At 33.5% G+C, this 19,994-nt stretch overlaps 1 protein-coding gene across 1 annotated transcript; it reads right to left on the bottom strand.

The window, feature by feature from the left end:
* Nucleotides 1–1,335: 1,335 nt before the first annotated feature.
* Nucleotides 1,336–19,676, bottom strand: LOC126816129 (coiled-coil domain-containing protein 39). Its single transcript, XM_050542338.2, has 21 exons — nt 19,475–19,676; nt 17,509–17,628; nt 16,407–16,553; nt 16,109–16,267; nt 15,434–15,526; nt 14,563–14,691; nt 12,797–12,988; nt 11,688–11,791; nt 10,856–11,093; nt 10,175–10,264; nt 9,145–9,309; nt 7,929–8,066; nt 7,139–7,255; nt 6,577–6,716; nt 5,444–5,679; nt 4,908–5,086; nt 3,831–3,899; nt 3,417–3,479; nt 3,140–3,256; nt 2,656–2,809; nt 1,336–2,116 (listed from the first exon to the last, which is right to left on the bottom strand). Exons 1-21 carry the CDS (start codon nt 19,574–19,576, stop codon nt 2,025–2,027), a joined length of 2,844 nt encoding a protein of 947 aa, XP_050398295.1. The 5' UTR covers nt 19,577–19,676; the 3' UTR covers nt 1,336–2,024.
* Nucleotides 19,677–19,994: the final 318 nt, after the last annotated feature.

Consider the following 19,994-nt stretch of genomic DNA (forward strand, 5'->3'; position numbering starts at 1 on the left):
TCAAAGAGGTCAAGGGCCATAACTCTCGCAGTAATTATCGGAAATTGTTCAAAACCCATAGGATTAGCCCCTAGATTCGAACGTCCACAAGATTTTTCAAAGTGATCAAGGGCCATAACTTTGTCAGTAATTATCGAAAATCATTGAAAATCAATAGGTTTCTTCGTCTCGGGACCATAAACACTGTGTATAAATTTAAAGTCAATCGGATATTAACTTTAATTCAAAGTTATCAATGGCAATAACTCTGACAGTAATTATCGGAAATCCTTGAAATCCAACAGGCTTCTTCATCTCATGACCATAAATTTAAAGTTAATCGGGTGTGACTTACAAGATTTTCATAAGTGATTTGCCGTCTTCAGTAGCCAGTAGTCGGAGCAGAACAGTAGGACGTTAAACCCCATTTCATTTTTCAAATTGATCATGGGCCATAACTATAGCAGTAGATATCGGAAATCACTGAAAATTAATAAGCTTCTTCGTCTCATGACCATAGACACTGTGTAAAGTCAACCAGATTTTTACTTTAGCCTCTAGAGCGTCAACAAGCAATTGTGGACGTCGAACCGACGATGGGCGTGACGACAATATACGACCACATTTCAATATCGGGATATAAAAATGAATTTTACCAAATGGCAGAGCTAATGCATCTTTCAGTGCAGACTATGAGCTCAATTCCTCAAAAACAATTTTGAAGAATCAAGAAGTGATTTTGAAAATGTAGCCATGGACAGCTTGAGCTTTATTGTAATAGCCCCAAAGCTCTTGCTTTATCATAAATAACCTGCAGCGTTTCATAAGGAATGTTGTCAAGACGTTAAGATAGATACCTAGTCAACTATAATTCCAGGAAGATCACTAGTGCCAAGATAGACTGACAATTGTTTTAGGTGGCTTGATTCTCAATAGAATTTAAATAAAAAATAATTATTAACTGATAATTTTCATTGAGGGCATTTACAGTACATGTAGTTATTAGTCTAGTAATTATTTTTCACAGTTTCTGTTGCCTGAGCAAATTAACCAAATTCGGCTGGAATTCATTCAATTGGTTTATAAGTCTTAATAAATTCTTCATTTGCCACTTCTAGGTGCTCCTGCTCATCTTCATTTTAATAAATCGGAATTAGTACTACCCAGAAACTGAAAATATAAAAAGTTAACAGATGGATGATGGACAGTGGCTACAACATAAGCCAGAAGGACACAAAAGACTTACTGAAAACAAATAAAATTCAATTAGTTAATAATTTATTAACTATATATATATATGTTTAATAAATATTTGTACATAATATACAATTCCAAAAATATCACAAATCAAATAAATAGGACAGTAACAACTTACAGAGTAGTTTTTACATTCATAAATGAATAGTTAAATTTAAGAGAAAGATTTAATGGTGATTAAAAAATACATCATTATAATATGATCAAGCCTACTGGATATAACAGTTTTAGTTGTACCTGACAAAATATCAGACACTAATGAAATAGTTCCTGATATTTTCAATTTATGAATAATATCAATAAAAACACAGAAAAAAGACAGATCAGTGCCAGACAAAATGACAGGTGTCAGAGGGATTGTGCCTGACATTTTTCTGAATTTGTGCCTGACATTTTTCTGAATTTGTGCCTGACAAATGTCTGTGACCAGTGCCTTATATCCTGGCTTGTATAATATGATGTTGACATTTATGTTTAGTTGTGTCACTGTAAAAGCAAGTAAAGCTTCTTTGTATGTAAATAAAATGCAAATATTAAATTTAAAATCTGAATTTTAATTTTGTAAATACAATAATATTTAACATAACACACCACATTTTAACTGAACTATATTAAAAAATACCTCAGATTGTTTTATGGATATTAAAACAATAAGAAACTTTCATATCTTTGGTAAAATATGCATTTACTGTACAATGTTTTAGTGAAAATAATGCTTTTTAAACATTTACAAATTATAAATATGAAAGACAAATATCACAGAAAATTGGACACTTTTATATCTTTGCTTAGTTCTTGCCACCAGCGCTGAGTTGACTGCGGACACTTCTTACACTGTTTAATGAAGAACGAGAACTTGCTGGTGATCTGACCCCAGATACTGTTAAATAAAACACATAAAATCCATTAATCAGATTTCGATTTCAACCATATTATGTTTCTTCTTGATAAAATTTTTAACAGTTAGGAAAATTAAGAAAAACATCCGTCCTGTAGAGAAACATCCACCCTCAGATTGTTAGGCTTGAAACTAAGCAAAAGAAGTAATTCAAAACTTAGCAAAAGAAGAGAATATTTGAGTGGAAATATACTGTCAAGTAAACAGGTTCCCAAACAAAAACACAATGTAGGAGCACATTCAACCAAGGACTAAATCCCTACTTTGCATTTTTGGAAAACTATACTATGTAATTTTTCATTGCTTAATCCAAAATATACTAAAAATTAACATTTAACTAAGAAAAGAGCCAATCTTTATCAAGTATTATCACAGATGTGAATAATTCAGTCTGTTTGAAAGATTGACCAGTTTTGACCACAACAGGCATAAAAAATAAGAGTATTTATCTGGTGCCAATGATGATGCACCAAAGAGAACCCAATATATATCTTTTCATTAATAACAACTGCATTACATACCATCTAAATCAGATCCAATCTGTACTGGTGTAGGTCTACCACGACTTGATGGAGGAGTTTTACCAACACTAGATGTTGTACTGCGAACGGAAGATAAGCTACTACGAGCACTTCCCAACCCACGTCCTGATGGTGTAGGTGGTGGCAGATTGGCCTGAAAAATAAATTGTAACACAAAATGAATTATTATGAATATTTTAAACCGTGTAATTAAAGACCTAAGATCACTTTCATATAGATCCAGATTTTAAATGTAAAAAGAAACTTTTTACTTTAATATAATCAGTATTTGCCAATATGCATTCTTTATTTCATATCTATGTCAGAGATCAATTGGCGTGCTTCTATAGACTCTTTTTGGAATTGCAACTGTCAAGGCTTCTATATGTCCTTGCCACTGGATACAGAAGAGGATTAGAAATGTTCATGATCAATATATTTAAGTTCAACATTATTTCAACTCTTTTAAGTCTAAACTTCTCACCTGAGCAAAGTACATGCTAACAGCCTCTGCTATCTCTGGATTATTCTGTGCACTTTCTCCCACTTGTCTCATAACATTCTTATTGAACTCTCGTAATTCTCGTACTTCAAAATCCCGCTGTCAATAGAAGTCATTTATAATATAATACATATACCATAAAATATCTCAATCATGATCGAAATTTTGGGTAGGAAATAGCCTACTGTATTATATGTATTTTTTTTAAAAGTAGGTTTTAAAAAGATTTAACTTTTAAATAAATTGCAACCTGTTTTACCTCTTCATCAGTTTCTCCTTTACTTTTCTTATTTGTTCTCAGTTCTTTAGAATACTTCACATTCTAACAAACAAAAGTACATAAATATATAAATGACTATTAGGTAAAGCAATCACACAATGTCATACAGAATTATTATTACACTCTCATACACTATTCCTATTATAACACTATTATACACTATTCCAATTATTACACTTTATACACTATTCCTATTATTACACATTTGACTGCATGTTTTCCAAACATTAACTACCAATACTAATTTGTGTGCACAATCAGGATATAAATTCTTGTACTTTGATAACAATTCAAGATTCAAAGAATTAACAAAGTTTGACTAATATTGCACTTGAATTAGGTTCCCCATATGAAAACATACAATCTTAATTTATAAAAGTAAACTGGACTCACCTGTTTTGCAACTCTTTCTAATTTAGCTCTCTGTTCATCCAAATCTTTGTTCAATTGAAGAATTTTATTCTACAAAATATACACACTTTCAGACATTGGGAGGCTAAAACAATTATCTTTGTATAAAAATAATAAAACCTGTTTTATTTACATGGATATTTTTACAACATGTATTTTCAATTTGGTTATGGGAACAGGTCATGGCTTATAAGATTTATAATTTTAGAAACATTATGTTCAAGTCAGGGCGGTGTATTTTGACCTAAAATAATTGGATTTAGTAAAGTTTATGGCAATGTGTATTGCAGTATATTTTGAAAAAAATTTTGAAGAATGAAAACAATCTTGTTCACATTTCTAAAATTCTATTTTGGTATTATAATGTTACAAAGTGGTTGTTAAATACCAAACTAAAATTTCAATGAAGTAGCCTAAATAAATGTTTGTAATATTTTACAAAATTCCATACTATATATATACCACTGCTTACATGAATTTTGAATAAAATACATGTAAGAGTGTGCATCAGTTAAATTAAAAAAAAAAAATATATAAATACAATACTGTATTTGAAACCGAGTGAAGTTGATATATAGAGAATCTCCTACCAGTATTTTTTGATATCAAAAAAGACGAGTAAGAGATTTTATTTATCACCCAATCCATTCTTACATGCACAAATAGATAAATATAATTCTTTGCTGTAGATTTCACTTTTACTGTACATTACGGCATAGTGATACATCAGTTTTTGAGAGCACCCTTGCAAAGTCCTTTATATTGACCCAGTCTTTCCATCAAGGTCAATTGAATAACAATAGTTCATTTTTAATAAAACAAAAAGTTACTTTTAATAAGAAATGAACTGTTTTTTGAAAATAAAAAAAAGTGGTTCCTTTTCAACTGACCAATCAAATTCATGTAAGGCGATATCTATCACAGTAGATTATGAAATATATCACACAAGCGATATCTACTGTAGAATGTATTATTGGGTGATAACTTAATTTATCCAGCCATCAGATTTATCCTCATATAGATTCAAATAGTATTAAAGAGTAAAACTGATAATCTTACCTTTTTATCTTCAATCATTTCAACATAAGCATCTTCATCTCGAACTAAATTATCTAAAGTACCACTCATTGTCTGTAAATCTTCCTGTAATTCACGGATCTGTCTTCGTTTATATTTATATTTATCCATTACGGCTCTCATCTGTTCTTCTATTTGTTGTTTATCTTCCATTTCATCACCTAGACAACATAATAATAATAATATCATATTATATAGTTTATTTTAAAGAATACTCAGATCTACTTTTACAAAAGAAACAAATCATTTGATTAAAAGCACTTTAATCTAGCTTGGAAACTTTTGAATGATGTCTTCAACTTTGACCGCACATGGCATCACGAAAAGGTGATAATATAAATGGGGTTTACATGTTTCAGGGATCTCTTTTTTTTTATCAAGTCCTTGTTTATACAATTTATGTCCTTAATAAATTACTATAAAGCAAAAATGTCAAATTGTTAGAACCGGCTGACCGAGGCTGTACGCAAATCAAAACATATCTAATATTAAAATAAATTTGTAAGTAAAAACCTTACTTGTTTCAGTTATTTTGTTGAAACTTTTTCTGTATTGTTCATTTCTACCATTCATAAGTCGAAGAGTATTTTCAAGGGCTCTAATTTCTTTTTCTGCTTTTCGTATTCTAGCATCCAAATCATCTCCTGTTCTTTGTAATTCTTCTTTTTCTTGTGCAGCTTTTATAACATAATAGGCCTGAGATTTATCTTCTTCTCCTTCTGGTGGTGCCATTGAAACCATTAAAATTTCATACCTGTGATAAAATAAATAGTACAAATGACTGGGTTAACATCTATATACATTTGACAAAAACTGCACATAATACTAATTTAAATGACTGGGTAAGTATAATGTTGACTAAAACAATCACAAAAACTGCACATATTTCCAATTTAAATGACTGGGTAAGTATAATTTTGACTAAAACGATTGTAAAACGTTTGTAGACATTTACCCAATGAAATGACTGAGTAAACACCTTTACACTGAAACAGAGAGAGAGAGAGAGAGAAATGGGGTTTAACATCCACTCGACACAACTAGGTCATTTCGGGACTAACATATGGTTTAATTTTATTTCAATAATTCGCTTGCGCATAGGGGTCTTTAGCAGTGGGAGGAAACCGGAGGACTCGGAGAAAACCCACGAGGATGGACAGGCGACCCTACTCCTTGTCACATACAAACGGGGATTCGAAACCACGCCAGTCGACTCAATGACAGACTTTATGATACAGCGCGCACGCTAACCATTCAGCCATCCAACCCCTCTACACTGAAACAACTCAGTAAACATCCACATTTCCCAATGAAATGACTGGAAAAACATCCACACACAGTTCCCACTGAAATGACTGTGTTAGCATGTAAATGTTTGGGTAAACTTACAGAGATTTGGACTCAAATATCTGGGTAATAAGTATTTCCATGATATGTGTGATAAAAGATCTGGATCTAGCATATTATCTCACACTGCAATGTTTGGGAAAGTAACCAGGTATTTTTCCTTTAGAAATAATTAAACTTCCAGACATACTTGCAACTGATATATCTGGATAAATTCCTTAAATGTTTTGACTGAAATGCTTGACAAAACATCTCTATTCCTTTTACACTCCAGTCTTTTCATGCTATTATTACAGAATTTTACCTTTTTCTCAATTTATCTATCTTCGAAATTCTTTCATGAAGTTCAGCGCTAATTTGTTGCCTCTCATCGTTAGCTACCCGATACTGTGACACCAACATATCTCGATGAATATTAATTTCTTCTTTTCTTTCTTTCATTGCCTAGGAAAAAGGGTTTTAATTATACTTTACAAATGTAAAAAATAATGAAGAAATGTGTAAATCCCTAGTAGAGATTATTACATACAACATAATTCTAATGATCAGTAGTATAAAAACAGATTTAATTTTCAAACAATGTAAGAGATTATCCTTTATAATGCATATTTATTTCTTAAGACAATTTAAAACCATAACAATTTTATTTATATATATTTAAAAATAATAACAAATTCATATAGATCTATTATTTAATCAGACAACTTGAAACCATAATTTTATTTACATAAATTTCATAACAAAATAATAACAAATTCATACAGATCTGTTATTATTATACGAGGCAATTTAAAATCACAATAATTTCATTTACATATATTTTGTTTAAAAACTATTTGTATTAAAAAATGTGAAAATTGACTTACTGTATCAAGCTGTAACTGACGTTTTTCTAGATTATAAACTGTATCAGATTTTTCATTAAGAGCATCTCTTAATCTTTTTATCTCTAATTTCATCACATTTTCATCCACCATCATACTCTGTAATCAACAATTAATAGTAATACCCATATAGAAAATCATTCATGAACTAGTTTTAAACACAGTACAGGCAATTGCTAAGTAATAGAATACATGTGACTGAATAGAATTTAAACAAAATTACTGAACTTTTTCTGACTAAATGTTCATTGGTTGCATTTTTGAATAATCCTAAATTTCCTTTTTTTTATGTGAAATATAATGAAATGATGTTAACATCCTACTTTTCTGCTCCATATGGGCAAATTAAGACTGTTATACACCGTGCAGTGTGCTATGGGGGGGGGGGGGATTTTGCCCAGGCAGCAGAGCTTCAGTCTACTTTTATTTTGACTTCCAACTGTCAAAGGTTCTTTTACACGCACGGCCATGTGTACACAGGGCCTCTTTTTATTCATCCCAGATGCTGTTCCTTGTCAAAGTCTTTAACCTGCGGCACTCTCACTAGAGTAACCACGGCGAAAATTCCTTAGGAACTTTCTAGGCGAACACCAGGATTGAACCTGGGACTTCATGAGTAACCACGGCTCCCTTTTTTTCCTGTTACCTTAATATATCCTGGTAGAGGACAGTAATAAATCAAACACATACACTAATCAGTATATCTATTACAGTTTATATTACAATGAAATATACATAAAGATCAAAGGATTAGTATGACAATGAACTATACCTGTTTAGTAGAAATAATTTTACGAAGTTCCCGTTCTGAACTGTCATTATATAAATCAAGTTCTTCTATTTTACTGGTTAAATCATCTTTCTCAGCACCAGTCTTCTGTAAATCATAAGTAACTCGACGCACATCATCCTGTAAAATGCAGATAAAATAAAAATATATATTTTGATAAACTTCTATATTATTAATATCACTGCCAAATAATGTTTTATTTATCTATCAAAAATGTTCTGATACAATCTAATTACTGGTACTGTAAAACAAAAATTAACATATTGGTAATCTGAAATATTATAGGGAATAGCAAATCTCTGTACAAGCAGATATAATTCACTAAATCCCCAAATTTGCCAGCTTCACAAACAAATGTTGGCATCGTGATTGTGTTACATGTCATGTCGGGTAACAGATGAGACCAGGGACCAGAAGTATCATTCAGTTGTAATTATTAAACTAAAAACTAGTTTGAATCTTTGTGAACAATGCTCAAACAAATTAAAAATACAGAGTGACAACTCATATCTTATCTTTATATATTGAATCATCAAAGGGAAAACATTTATGCCACAAAATCAACAAAGTAGAAATGAAATGAAATAATATGGGGTTTAACGTACTACTGTTCTGCTAAGACTGGGCTAATGAAGATGGGCGTACGCCATACAGTGTGCTATGAGGGAAATTTTTCCTGGACAGTGGTGCTTAGGGCTACTCTTATATCAAATTCCAACTGTCAAGGGATCTTTTACATGCATACAGGACCTCAGTTTTTCGTCCCATCCGAACGACTAGACAGCTGTCCTTGTCAGGCCCTCTGTCCTGCATCCCTGATGAGGGGAAACCACGTTGGAAAATCCTGATGAACTCTTGTCGGCCAACACCGAGAGCGAACTCGCAACCTCCAGGCTAGCGAGCCAGCGCCTTACCCACCGTGGCTCCCAATCAACAAAGTGCCGACAGGTAACCATTGGGAAATTATGCATACTAAAGAGTTGGCTATTCTTGCTATAATAATTCAAAAACAGATGATAAAAAAAAGAAAATATCCAAGCCATTCGAGGGGATACAAAGTTGATTTTCAGCTTGTCATGTAAATAAAGGTCTATTTAATAATTTCTATAACACCTGAAGCCTAAAGAAAGACTTGCAAAAGGCAGATTAAGATGTGAACTAATGTATGTTTAAAGATATAAATACTATAAATATTAACCTGTAGTCTTTTAAGTTGATTAGTTAATAAAGTATGTGTGGCTTGTTTATTTTCTAATTCTTTAGTTAAAGAAACTATTTTAGCTTCTAAATGTAATTTCTCTTCATTACTCTTTTCCCCCTGCATACGATTCATTCTTCTCTCCAATTGTTGAATAGCAAAATCCTACAATATAGAAAAAAAAACATCAACATTGAACACATGATTTTAATGGAGGAAATAAATCAATTATTCTAATAACGAACACAGACAGCCTAAAATCTATGTAAACAAATCCTACTTATTAATTAATAAGTTTTTAAAAACTCCAACAATTCTGTATATATACTCTTTCCTGAATCAGTAACTTTGTAAAACAGTGGTCTTTCAAATAAACAATACCAATGAATCTTTAAAGATTCAACTCACACTTATTTCTTTATCATATTCACAAGCTTTTAAGAGTTTAAATGTGAATGGAAAGATAAATTTTGAAAAATGCGTTTAAACTTCATAATTTCTTTCTCATGTCACAAAAAGGTAAAGGAAGCAGAATAAAATCACCACTAAATACAGTTGCAAAAAGACTAGCCAATCTTTCATTTAATAAATTCTAGCCAAAACACCTTAGCTGAGAATGGATTGGCTTCAGAAACATGGGACTGCAAAATTTTGATACACATTGACATGAAAGCGATTCTTAATTTTCCCAAATTAACCTCTTGTAAGGAAACGAGATATTCTAGTTAATAAATTGCACTTGTGAACTTTCACATACTAGAAAATTATACTGTAGACCACATATTTTTGGTTCGATCCCAAAGATAATTTCTTGCCAGGTTATGCCTAACAAATGGGAATGAGGTTTCTCAGACTCAGAAAATATATAGAGAGAGAGAGAGTAAGAGACCGGGGAATTGAAACTACACCAGTTGACTCAATGAAAGACCTTATGATATAGCGTGTACACAATAACCAGTCGGCCATCCAACCCCCCTCAAACTCAGAAAATACCTTTTATGTGAATTATATTGAATGGTTAATACTTCACCTGATTATAAATAATTTCTTGTTGTTTTAAAGAATCTGTATCCAATTTACTGACTTTACTTGATAGATTTCTTAAAGCCGCATAACTTCCCTACAAATACAATATTAATCATACAACATAATATTCTTGGTTAGACAAATCAAGACAATATGTACAAGAATGTCATCAAATTTTTTATAATTTCAACCAATAAATCCATGTGTGAAATATCTAATTCATCAGAAAGACAAATGGTTAGTAATCATGACTTTAAATACAATTAGTATTATTGAAGTATAAGAAAACCATTATCTCGTCTAGTGTCAATTGCTAAAGATATTGCTATATCTACTGGTACCCAAATAATAATATTCTGTCAGGTGAATTGAATGATAATACATGATAAGACCTATTCTATTACTAGTCCAGCGGACAATTATGAAAACAATTTAATAATCCAGTTCATCTATCCACTAAACATTCCAAATATTCATTTGGAATGTTTTTCCAACAGATAAAATATTAAACTAACAATTTTTGCCATTAATAAAATTTTGCAACAAGATCTTACTGACATATTTTTCTGCAATAATTTTAATGTGCAACAACAGACTATAGTAATCAAAGAAATCTAATTATATAATATTCATTAGACAGTTTTAAGGTAAAAAAAAATTATGAAACTACAAGAAAGAAGTTTACCTGAATTTCAGCTTCGATATTTTTTTCTTCTGTTTTGTTATCGTGTAATTCCTGCATTTTACGGAACTGCATATCACGTAAATATTTTAATTGTTGTTCAATATCTCTCTGTCTTTCTTCCTCTTTGTTTAAATATTCATCCATCCTTGCAGCTTTTTCTTCTGCAGAGAGAGTAGACTCAGTGGCTACTTTCAGTTTATCTACTAATTGTTCTCGCAATTCTTTGGCCATTTCTAATCTGAAATTTTGAGTGAGGGATTGCAATGAAAAACATCCATGTCATGACAACCAAACATAAAATCAAAGCAGGAAAAAAAGAATCATTGAAGGACTAAAAACAAAAGTTTATTGAAATGACTTGATCATTTTTGTCTTATCTTCATCTGCTCTTGAACATAGTTTTACGTAACAAGCAAGAGGGCTCACAGAGGAATCCAGCACAGTCTTCCAGAAAAAAAAATTATCAAAGGAGTTGCAACCATAAAGTTATTTATCAAAGGTAGCACCTAATATCATCTGCTATTTAGAATCATGACATGACCCTGACAGATTGTTTTGGTAGGGCTCTTATGCCCGGGAATATATATTTTTTTATTCAAAGATGAAATGAAATGAAACGAAATGGGGTTTAACGTCCTACTGTTCTGTTCCGAACTGGGCTAATGAAGACAGGCATATGCCATACAGTGTGCTATGAGGGAAAGTTTGCCTGGACAGTGGCACTACAGCCAACTCTTATATCCTAGGGATCTTTTACGTGCACGCCAATGTGTACATTGTCAGGCCCTCTGTCCTGCATCACTTTCTTTATTCAAATAAAGAACTAACTTACTGATTAGTTTTATCTATGACATCTTTTTTTAATTGTGATACATTAGATCGTGTAGATTCTAAATCTGTAGCTGTTCTATCAACTGTTCTTTTTAATGTATCTAACTGTAAATATAAAATAAAACCAGACGTTATCCAAGTTAGAAACATAGGCCAAGTTTTGTGACTTTTGTAAACTCTAGTTTGTATGTGTGTGGGGGATCAAGGATCTCGTCTTTGAATAGACAACAAATATTTCTTCCAGTTTTTCAATTATAATAGTATAATTTTTTAATGCATACATAATATAAACAAGCCAACAGTGAGGCTGATGTCCCCCACCGAAATACCAAAATAAATAGATGACACATATTAGTTCATTTATTGCATCTTTTGAAACGTATCGAGCAATCAAACTGATTATCTATTATTAGTATTAGTCTAAGCATAAAATGTTCAGATCAAACTCAGCTAGGTTTTTAAATAAAGTACCTGGAAGTGAAACTATATACACTAAGTTTCATCACTCTCCATCAGATAAAATCAAAGCTATCTCGTCCCAAAGCATCGACCAATGAAATTGCTTAGTTCTGCTTAGCTTTAGTGGGAAATATTTACCCTTGAAATCATTCAAGACATTCACCTAATGAACATCTACATCAAATTTAAATATTCTATCTCAATTAAAAGCAGAGTTGTTATGTTTCAAAGTCTTGAACAATCAAATTGCTTATTGCTGCTTAGTCTAAGCAGAAAATTATCATCTCAAACTTTGTCAAGGTATTTATATAATGAATCGATTTATATAATACCTTGATTAGAACCAAAGTTACCGTGTCCCAAAGCATCAACCAGTCAATTTGCTTATCTCGGCTTACCCTTAGCAGAAAATGCTCATCTTCGAACTCCATCAAAGGAATTCACCTAATAAATGCCAACACCAAGTTTGAACATTTTAGCTCAATTAGAAGGAGAGTTATTGTGTCCCAAAAAGTGTGATGGACAGATGGACAGACGAACAGAACCATATTAATAGTCCCCTGCTTTCTTCGAAAGGCCGCGTGCAACAATATATTGGACCAATAATTGAAGGCAGCATTTTTAAGCATAGATAATGATTTACATATTTACCTCATCTTGAAATTGTAATCTTTGCGTTTCTGCTTCTTGTAATTCTAATCGGATTCTAGCAGACGTCCTTTCTGCAATAGAGATTTTCTTTTCTTGTTCAGTATTGTTTTCTGATTGGCTGTCTAAAAACTGTTGCTTTTCTTTGATCATTTCTTCTCGCTTTCTTACTTCTATCTTAACTTTTGCCAATTGCTACAAGACATAAAAAAGTTGTTTCAAAATTAATTTAATTGAGTTTTTTTTCTTAGTTTGAAATGTCAAAAGATGGAGAGTAAAATTTTAGCATTAAACATACATTATGCAAGAGAGGGAGAGAGAAATGGGGTTTAACGTCTACTCGACACAAACTAGGTCATTTCGAGACTAACATGGTTTATTTTTACTTCAATAATTCGCTTGCGCATAGGGGTCTTTAGCAGTGGAAGGAAACTGGAGGACCCAGAGAAAACCTCGAGGTTGGACAGGCGACCCTACTCCTTGTCACGTACAACCAGGGATATTATGCAAGAGCTAAATCTGCCTATTGCAGGTCTTTCTTTAAGCTTGAAATGTTATCTAAATTATTAATTAGACATTAATTAACTTATCCAGACCATAATCATCTCTCGATGTCATCGCTATCCTGCAATGTTTATTGGATTAGGTTTCGATCTGCTGTTCAACTTCCACTCATGCTTTAATCATGAAATGGACAATCGAGACTATGTTTTTTATCGCATCGACTTTAGTAATGATGATCGAAGCTAGGCCGAAAATTCAATTGCTAAAATCTAGGTTCAGGGTGGATCAATTTGACTGAAATTTTCAGAAAATTCCCTTTACATTATCTAGTTTGTAACTATTATAGTGAGAACTACCAGCTCTTTATGTAATCTCCCATAATGTATCTTTAAGGTAGAAGTCCCTTTTAAAGGAGTTAAATCACTAATATTTCGGGCCTTGAAATTGACACAAATAGGTCGCAACGCATATAATATTGTAATATGAATGTATATAAACTGATTTACATTCAATCGTTTCCGTTTTTACTCTAATTTCAAAACAATTATGTTTGGCGAAAAACGCCAGAAGTCTCAATCGAATGGAAATCTCTAGCGTCTGGTTATTTGAGTCTATGCTGATAGTATTCATTGCGCATGCTCTCCATATAAGAATATGAAGTCACCATTTGACATGACTTGTAGAATATGTCTAGCCTCATTCTTCAAGTCACTGAAACGCATTATGGTACACGATTCGTGTACCAATGGTAAAATGTTTATTTTGTCTTGAATATTGGATATCGGAAGCCCATCTTTTCCCGGTATGATCACAACATCAATGTTGATTTAAATTAACAAATAATTTGTGTTTCGATGTGGAAGATTTTGGATGAGATTGAGTTAGACTTACAGCTACTTTAAATTGAGCTTAAAATTAATAGTGTTGATTAAATTCAATTGGTTGATTTGTTTTGTAAGATGATAATTATCACTGTTTAGTGTTTAACATTTTATTTGTATAGATAAAATTAATACTAATGTTGTGTTCAACAGTGGGCGTATAAAAAAGAAATATAACATGAAGACGTTCTACAGTCCACTGTCAGTTGAGTTATGATCTACAGATAAGTACTCTGTTATTTTAACAGAACAGAAAAGTATTTTGAAATTAACATAACTGGAATTCAATTTACATTTAACATATTCATATTTATTGCTTTCAATTATTCCTGTTTCCATAGTACCAGTATTCATTGAAATAATTGTTATTTATTCCATACTTACGGCTGCTAATAAATCCATGTCTTTATCTCGTTTCTGCATTTGTTCTATTGTATGTTCCCACTGTTTAATTAAATCTTGACGATCAATGTGAGCTTTACGGAAATCTTCGGCTGTTTTATCCAACTCGATCTAAAAATAACCATGACAGTTAAAATAAAAGTGATCAAAACTAGTAATGTGTGTTGTCAGTTTTTTTTTTATAAACAATACTTTTATTCAGGTTGTCTAAATGGGATTGGGGAACAGAGAGAGAGAGACAAATGGGGTTTAACGTCCACTCGACACAAACTAGGTCATTTCGGGTTTAATTTTATTTCAATAATTCGCTTGCGCATAGGGGTCTTTAGCAGTGGGAGGAAACTGGAGGACCCGGAGAAAACCCACGAGGTTGGACAGGCAACCCTACTCCTTGTCACGTACAACCGGGGATTCGAAACCACGCCAGTCGACTCAATGACAGACTTTAGGATACAGCGCGTGCACGCTAACCATTCAGCCACCCACCCCCCCTTCTTGTATAACAACTAATATATCAGCACCGATGAAACCTCACCATAGCAGTACAGAAAGCGGTCAGCGTGTGATCCTGCAGATATGTAATGACCCTAGCTTTTTCAAAAGCCACATTTCATAACCCATGTCTGCATCATTGATTTATGATTTTCCACATATTCCTATTCTGTCAAATTCAATATTTATTAAGATAATTAATTTGTGGTAATGTAAACATCATTCGCACATGTTATGGGTGTGATCGTATGTTTTTACATTCAGAATTTTAAGATTAAACTGTATCTCTCAAACGAGATTTACTATCATCTATTTATAAAAGTGTTGAGTTTCGATCGCTTCTCAATATAATATATAATACCTGTGCTGTCAGTGTGTCTGTCAACTCATGATCAAGTTGACGCCGTTTTTGTCTGGCCTCTTCTGTTAATTTCTCCATTCTTAATGACAGTTCCTGTAAAAAAAAATATTATCTTAAGATATTCATTCTGTGGAAGGCTGTATCATTATCCTATTTGTGTCGGTAATAAATCAGGTATAGAGAATAAATCATATAATGTTCAAACAAAATGCAATACGACTCAAATTATGAGACAAACATTTCTTGATTGAGGCTTACATAAAGTTTTCAATACTGCTAGGGTTGATTTCATGGGTATTTATAAAGTACTAAGGCAAGCTTTCTGCAATTTATTTTTGAAATAAGAGAGAGAAATGAGGTTTAATGTCCACTCAACAAAACTAGGTCATTTCTGGACTAACATATATGGTTCAATTTTATTTCAACAATTTGCTTGTGCATAGGTCTTTAGCGGTGGGAGGAAACCGGAGGACCCAGAGAAAACCCACGAGATTGAACAGATGCCCCTACTCTTTGTCACGTAAAACCGGAAAATCGAAACCATGCCAGCTGACTGAAAGACAGACCTTATGATACAACGTACATGCGCTAACCATTCGGCCATCCAACCCCCCATTTTCGAAATAGCTGTAGTTAGTCGGTTGCATACATTTTGTACTACAGTATATTTTATACCTTTATTTTGCTTTCATCTTGTCTGGTGTATTTCTGTAAGGTCATGGAATCTTCATCTTTACGAGCCGATTCTTCCAGCCATGCCTCTAGAGCCTGCTGATCCCAGTTCATCTGTGACTTCATTTCTTCTAACAGTTGAGCTTGCCGGAAAATGTTATTCTGAAAAAATACAAAAAATGACAGAATTGTTAATATGTTGAGGATGTTTAAATAACAGTAACAATGAAGAAGTTAGAAAAAGTATAATTTTCTTTTATAAATAATTAGTTTTATTAATTACGGTTAATTTTACAATTACCTCATATATATTTTTCTTTTCCTTAAGATCTTCATATTCTTTAGCGATCCTTTTAATCTCTTGCTTCAAACGCCCTTCTTCACGTTGAGCAATTACTAGTAGATGTTCTTCTGTTTCAGTCTCTTTCTTCCTAGCATTAACCAAACCCTGAATGAAAGAAAATAATCTCAAGTAAAGCTATAGCACATGTATATAAAGATATTATAAATATTCATACTCATTTCGAGAACGGTGAGAAATGGATTTTAAATTTAAACATGCAAAACTTCCTTTACTTCTTTTACTTGATTTGATATTTGTTGTTGATTGCTTGCAATGTCCATAGTTTGTCTTATTCGCAGATTTGTCTTGTGTGTAGTGTGGTTCCCCTGCACTTACTATTATTAGATATATTGAAGATAAGAGACTTTAAGAGTGACTGGTTAAATCAGAAAGGTCCTAACATACACTCAAAGCCATTAAAAACGCAATGCCCAATTCGTGAAATATTTCTGGTAAACGTTTTCTTGGGCTTTCCTATCTTATGGCACATAGGTGAAACTTGTGAATGGTCTCATTTTGTGGAGTTCTGGGTTTGAACCCAATATCAGTTCTCGGTAAGGAACTTTGTTCGTGCAAACGCAACACTTGTCTTTTTTCACGATTTTAAGCAGTCCCATGTCACAAGTTTTGCATGTGCGTTCCCTGCACTTTGGCCATTTAAATACAGATCAAAATTTCAACATTCATCACTTCGGAAAAATGTTACGTCTTACACAAGAAAACATGTAGATTTGACCAGTTGTAGTGGGCTGAGGTGTCACATGATGAGTGGCTTTTGACCCTATGTCAAGACATTTGATTAACCAATCAGTAGGATACGCACAGTTCCATGCATCTCACAACAAGAACTCCATGCAACAGACCGTTTCATTGGCTAATCCATATATTAACCAGAACGCAGGTTATATAACAACTCTTCCAGATCCTAGTGTAGTAAAGACATGTAAAATTACAATTTTGAACTATAAAAAAACTAAAAGAAATAGGATCTTAAATAAGCCGTTTACAATAGAGTTTCAAAAAGTGCACATGCTTTCAAATAAATAGAAGATCTCCGTACCTGTGTATGATGTAGCTCTTGGCGAACATTACGTAAATGTTCTGACATAGCATGAAGACGATCGTCTGTTTCTGATAACTCGGATGTGTCGGAAACAATCTGCCTCTGTTTTGTTTGAACCTAAAAAATAGAATATTAATGTCACTGAAAAATTAACAAAAATCTAGGATAATAATAATAATATAATCAAAATAGTACCAAATTTTCCTCTAAACTTTCCATGTTCCAGTTAATTAATCAGATGACATGCCAATAGGCCTAATATGTTAGATTAATAATTAGTGTCTTCATCAGCTTTTCTTCTTCATATATTTCTGGCTAAGGTTGGGCGATATTGAAAAAAAAAAAAATATTATGATAACAATTTATCAAATATTATTAGTTAAACCATAAATAGATCTAATACGTATTATCTATCTATGGCAGACTATGGTTAAACTTAATTTTTGGACTTTACAGTGCCAGTGGATATATATACTGACCGCCATGGAAAACGCATCACTTTTTTTTCCCCAAATATTTTATTACTAGGTGGTTTTGTATGTATAATATTATGCAATACTATGAACTATTGTTTCACACAATGCTCCCAAACGCAAAAAATATCGGCCGGTGTGCAAAAAAAAAATTGCACGAGATGCACATGAAAAACCCAATATTCACGTGCAGCATTGTGTGTGAGCCCTTTAAAAGCATGTTTTCAACTTAATGTGCAGTACATGAACTGTGAAACGTCAATCTGTTGTAATTTGTTGTTGGACGTGTAAAGGAATCGAGCTAGAGATGCCGAGACTTACTGAAAATCAACGGAATGAAGCAATGGGAATGTCCAGGGCTGGCATGTCTACATGTGCTATTGCCAGACACTTCAATTGTCATCAGTCAACCATTGTAAGGTTGGTGGAACGTGTTCGAGTTACTGGATCAACACGTGACCGTCAACGTCCTGGTCCACAACGCGTTGCAACCCAGACTCAAGACCGCTGCATCCGGGTCACTCATCTGCGTGACAGATTTCGCCCAGCGACTCGAACAGGTGCAGCAGTCGTCGAAAGACAAGGACCAGTAAGTACCAACACCGTATGACGTCGTCTAAGAGAAGTAGGACTCTGTGCACGACGACCTTATGTTGGAGCTATCCTCAGGGATCATCACCGTCAGCGGCGTTTGATATGGGCTCAAGGACACCAGACATGGAGAAGAGTAGACTGGCAAAGTGTGCTCTTCAGTGATGAGAGTCGCTTTCATCTGATGGCCGTCAACGTGTGTGGAGACGTCTTGCAGACTGCTGCGTCTTCAAAACGAATCAATGGGGTGGGGGGAGTGTAATGGTGTGGGGAGGCTTCACATTTCATCACCGGACCGCCCTACACATATGCAGGGGTCGCGTTAATGCTGTAGCCTACCGTGATGATGTTTTGCAACCAATTGTTGTTCCGATGTTTCGAGCGCACGTCCGCATATCGCCCGTTTTAGTATGGACTACCTGGCTGCTAACAACATCAATGTCTTGGACTGGCCAGCCATGTCTCCGGACATGGCACGGATAGAACATGTCTCTGGGATGAGATTGGACGCCGTCTGTATCGGAGACCACAGATGCACACCATTGCTGCTTTAAAAGCTGCTTTCAAACATTGGTAAATTCCATGCGACGCGGCTGCACAGCGTACGTAAGAGCCCTAGAGGACACACGCGCTACTGACATCTGTGTGTGTGTCGTATACTTTTGGTTTTGACGCCTCTGACTTTGTAGTGTACCGTTGTCGCGTTGATTACAGATTAAACATCCATAAGTGTACAAATGTGTTGTTATTGATGTGTTCCCATTTGAATATTGTTCACAATAAGAAGCAAAATAAATAAGATATGTTTACACAATCATTTTGTTATACGAAAAACTAAGTGATGCGTTTTCCATGGCGCTCAGTTACATTTTAACTACGGTACCATACTTAGTACTTACATCTTCCTCCAGCAACTTGTTTTCTGCGTTTGCTACAGGCATACTCAATCCCTCGTCCCATTCTAGCTCAGTGAGGATACTGTTTGTACCCCTCAAACTCATTTTGACAGCGTAATTTCAGCTTTTTCGTGTAGAAATTAACACCACTTTACTTGACAAATTCCTTGTTATGGCCGCCACAGTGTTGACATTATTGCTGTGGTGACAAAGACCCGGATGTAATCAAAATTTACTACGGGAGATAACTCTCAAGATATTTTCTTACAATCCGGGATCAGACCATTACTCGAATTCACAAAGCATTCTCAGAATTTGATCAAAATTATTCGCCTTATTTTAACTAAAATATAGCCCTTTATAAAACTTTTGTTGTTTTGATGTATCAAATACACCAATAAGAAACTACGTGCATAGTTTTGTGTTTGTGGATCAAAGATATTTCTCATAAACAGTGATTGAAAATTGAGTAAATTCATAACTTACTGTCTGAACCGTGGTAAATTATAAACGGATTTCTTTG

The sequence above is a fragment of the Patella vulgata genome, chromosome 1 (assembly GCF_932274485.2).
Source record: "Patella vulgata chromosome 1, xgPatVulg1.2, whole genome shotgun sequence".
In the NCBI taxonomy this organism is placed as follows: Eukaryota; Metazoa; Mollusca; class Gastropoda; family Patellidae; genus Patella; species Patella vulgata.